General features: G+C 35.6%; 1 protein-coding gene across 1 annotated transcript; it reads right to left on the bottom strand.

The window, feature by feature from the left end:
- Positions 338–1054, bottom strand: LOC104759621 (probable FBD-associated F-box protein At1g32375). Its single transcript, XM_010482531.1, has 2 exons — positions 646–1054; positions 338–573 (listed from the first exon to the last, which is right to left on the bottom strand). The coding sequence occupies exons 1-2, from the start codon at positions 1052–1054 to the stop codon at positions 338–340; spliced, it is 645 nt and encodes a 214-aa protein (XP_010480833.1).

Genomic DNA, 3332 nt, shown 5'->3' with positions numbered 1-3332 from the left:
AGGTGGAGCTGCTTCTTTGGGGTTATGGAGGTGTTTATGGGTTATACATGGAGAGGACAGCTGAACCAGAGACAGAGAAAGAGGAAGAAGAAAAGCTAGATCTATTATGTGTTTTCTTCTTCAGATTCTCTGTAGTTGTTAGTTCTCTAAGCTTGTATATGTAATACTATGTAAAACCTTGGTTGATTGATAGTGGATGTTTGTGGGAGAAGGTTCCCACACGAGATGTACCCTCTGCATGAGGGGAACTCGTTAAATCTCTGTGTTATGTTTATGTTATGCAAACTGATCTGTGAAGTAGAAGAGAAGTAAGGGCAGAGTCGCGGTCTGCGGTTCACTATAGAGGTGAATCGGGGTCTGTGATTCTCAACACAAAGCAAACATTTGCCTTCACAATATTAGTCATATTATTCTCAATAACACAAAACTCACCCCTATTATCAAAAATGTCCAAGCACTCCAAAGAAGGAGTATCTATCACAAACCCACCATCTACACCGGTACCTTCTTTATTGTGCAAGACTAAACACTTGAGAGACGGCACTCTAACATTGAAAATAAACACATTGTCATCTAGGCATCGTTTCACAACCAAGTCTTAAAGAACAGGACAACTTGATAGAAACTTCTCGATCAGCTCATCACCTGGATACTTCATGGTTACTAGACTCAACTTCTTGAGGGACGGAAACGAAAACGAGGATGTAACATCCACAAGAACCGCGTTCTTTAGCTTCAAAGTAACAAGCATTCTACAACAGGTATACAAGCTCATCGGCAGTACCACTGAAGACTTATCACTATTAATCTTAATGATCAGCTTGCGCAAACAACGCTTATCTGCTGTTTTAAGCCACACTCGAATGTCTCCAGTACCACAGGTGGTTTTACCGAGTATTAAATGCAAAGTATCTAGAACTGGTGCCTCGTGTAGAGTCAATGACCTGTCTACAAACCGCGCAAATCTTCCATACTCAACATTTAGATAGCTATCATCATACACAAGCTTTGGCACTAACATCAAAAGAAACTGCCACCGTTTCGACAAAACCATTGTCGCCAGAACATCTTTTCGCAATAGTAAAGACAAAATTCTCAATAGTAACGCTTGAGGCAACTGACTTAACATATCCATTCTAGTTTACAGCTTCTACGGATTTAGGTGCCAAAAACAGAACTCAAAACAAAAAAAAAAACAGGAAAGCCTGAAAATAGGCAAAAGGAAAAAGACAGCAATGAGTGTGAAATTCTAAATGTGTGTTGTTTGTTCTGAAGAAGTATACAAACAATGATGCAAGGTCAGAGAAAAACCTGATGAAATACAAAACCCACAAATCGAAAAGAGAAACAAAAGAAGTCGCTTCTTCGAAATCAAACATGTAAGGGGAAATCATTTCACAGAAAAAGAAAAGAAAAGCAATTACCAGAAACCCCACCGGAATTTCACATTTACCGGAGAAGATGAACGTCTTCTTTGTTACTGACAGCAATTCGAAACCCTAAAAGAGAGAGTAATTGGGTGTCTTTATATTTTAATAATAATTAAGAGACCTTCCGACTTCTTTTATGGAAAATTGCACTGTATAACTCAAAAAAAATTTATACTAATTTATTCAGTAACTATATAAACCATATAAAGATAATATAGTATTTATTTTCTATAATAATTACAAGATTAATCCTCCTAGTATCACCTTCTACCACCACCGCCGGTTATCACCTCCGGCGACTGCCGACTACTACCTTAGGTGACCACCGCCGGCCATTACCTCCGGCGACCACCTCCGACCATCATCTCCAGCAACCACCTCCGACCATTACATCCGGCGACCACCGCCGGTCACTAGTGCCGGACAAACCCTCCGGCCACCACCGTCATCTACCGCCACCAGCAACCACCTCCGATCACTACCGCCGGAAACCACCTCCGGCCACCACTGCCAGCAACCACCTCCGGTCACCACCGCCGGCAACCAACTCTGACCACCATCTCCGGCCACCACCTCCGACGGCCACCCTCCACCACCGCTTCCTCCAAACCATCAACACCCTCCCCCATTAGTAATTTTTCCTAATCCTTATCTCATATACTTAATTTTTTGAATTAATGTGCTATATTTTTAAATATATTTTCAATTTTGGTTAGTACACTAATTCACCCTTCTTTTATTTTACCCAAAAAAAAAAAAAATTGGTGAAATTTATCTCTAATGATGATACTCCACAATAGATGATTTTTTAGTATTTTCACCAAGATTAAGAAAAATTATAAATATTGTTTTGTTAATTAATTACTTTTGTTATATATTTTTTTAATACTCATTTACAGTAAAACCTCTATAAATTAATAATGTTGAGACCATGGAAACCTATTAATTTATAGAGGTTTTAATTTATTGATAAATTTGAGAAATTTTCCTAATTTGGTATATAAAAAAAAGATATAATCGTTATAACTTATATTTTTATAAAATCAATTACAAGGAAAATAACAAATATTATGTTTTGAAGATAGCACTCAAAGATTTTTATATAGTAAAAATATTAAAATAAACTCTAATAAAAATTAGTATGTATATATATATATATACATATATTTATATAATTTTATATAATTATTAATTTATATTATCGATGAGACCATATATTTACAAAGAATTTTCAAAAAAATTATTATCTTATTATATTATCGAATTGTATACAAAATTATACTAGTCCCAACTTGGAACATGAAAAATTTATTAATTTATAGAGATTATTAATTTACCGAGTATTAATTTATGGAAGTTCTACTGTACTCATCTTTTTCTCACACCTATCTTCCATTGCATTTATATATTTAATTATTTATTATAAAAATAAAAAACATTAATTAGTTATTTGATTTTAAAAATAAAAATGCATTAAATGCACTAAAAATTTATTTTTGTGATAGAACAAAAAAATTCTAGAATATCATCTTTTTTTTATATATACCGAGGGAGTATAAGTTACCAAACTAATCCCTAATAACAACTTGTAATAGATTCTTTCAGACCTGAGATTATAAACTGAAGCGGTTTGATAATTTTGAATGTCCTGGAAAACGATCTCTCATTTTTCACCATGTCGTCTACCTCAAATCTTTCTGCTATCGATTCCCTGTTTGCAATCTCTACGTTACCTAAAAGCAAANTAGTGCAGAGAGCATGGGCAGGGTGTCGTACATGGAGCTTGAAGCTGTGCGCAAAACCATGATAAAAGAGCAGAAGCTCGGCTGGGGTCGAAGGGCTGAGAGTCGGACATAACCTTGTCTAGGTTTAAGGTGTCTTTAGGACACTCTGATGAGAGAC

The sequence above is a fragment of the Camelina sativa genome, chromosome 17 (assembly GCF_000633955.1).
Source record: "Camelina sativa cultivar DH55 chromosome 17, Cs, whole genome shotgun sequence".
Classification (NCBI taxonomy): domain Eukaryota; kingdom Viridiplantae; phylum Streptophyta; class Magnoliopsida; order Brassicales; family Brassicaceae; genus Camelina; species Camelina sativa.
This window is presented reverse-complemented; position numbering and strand designations above follow the sequence as displayed.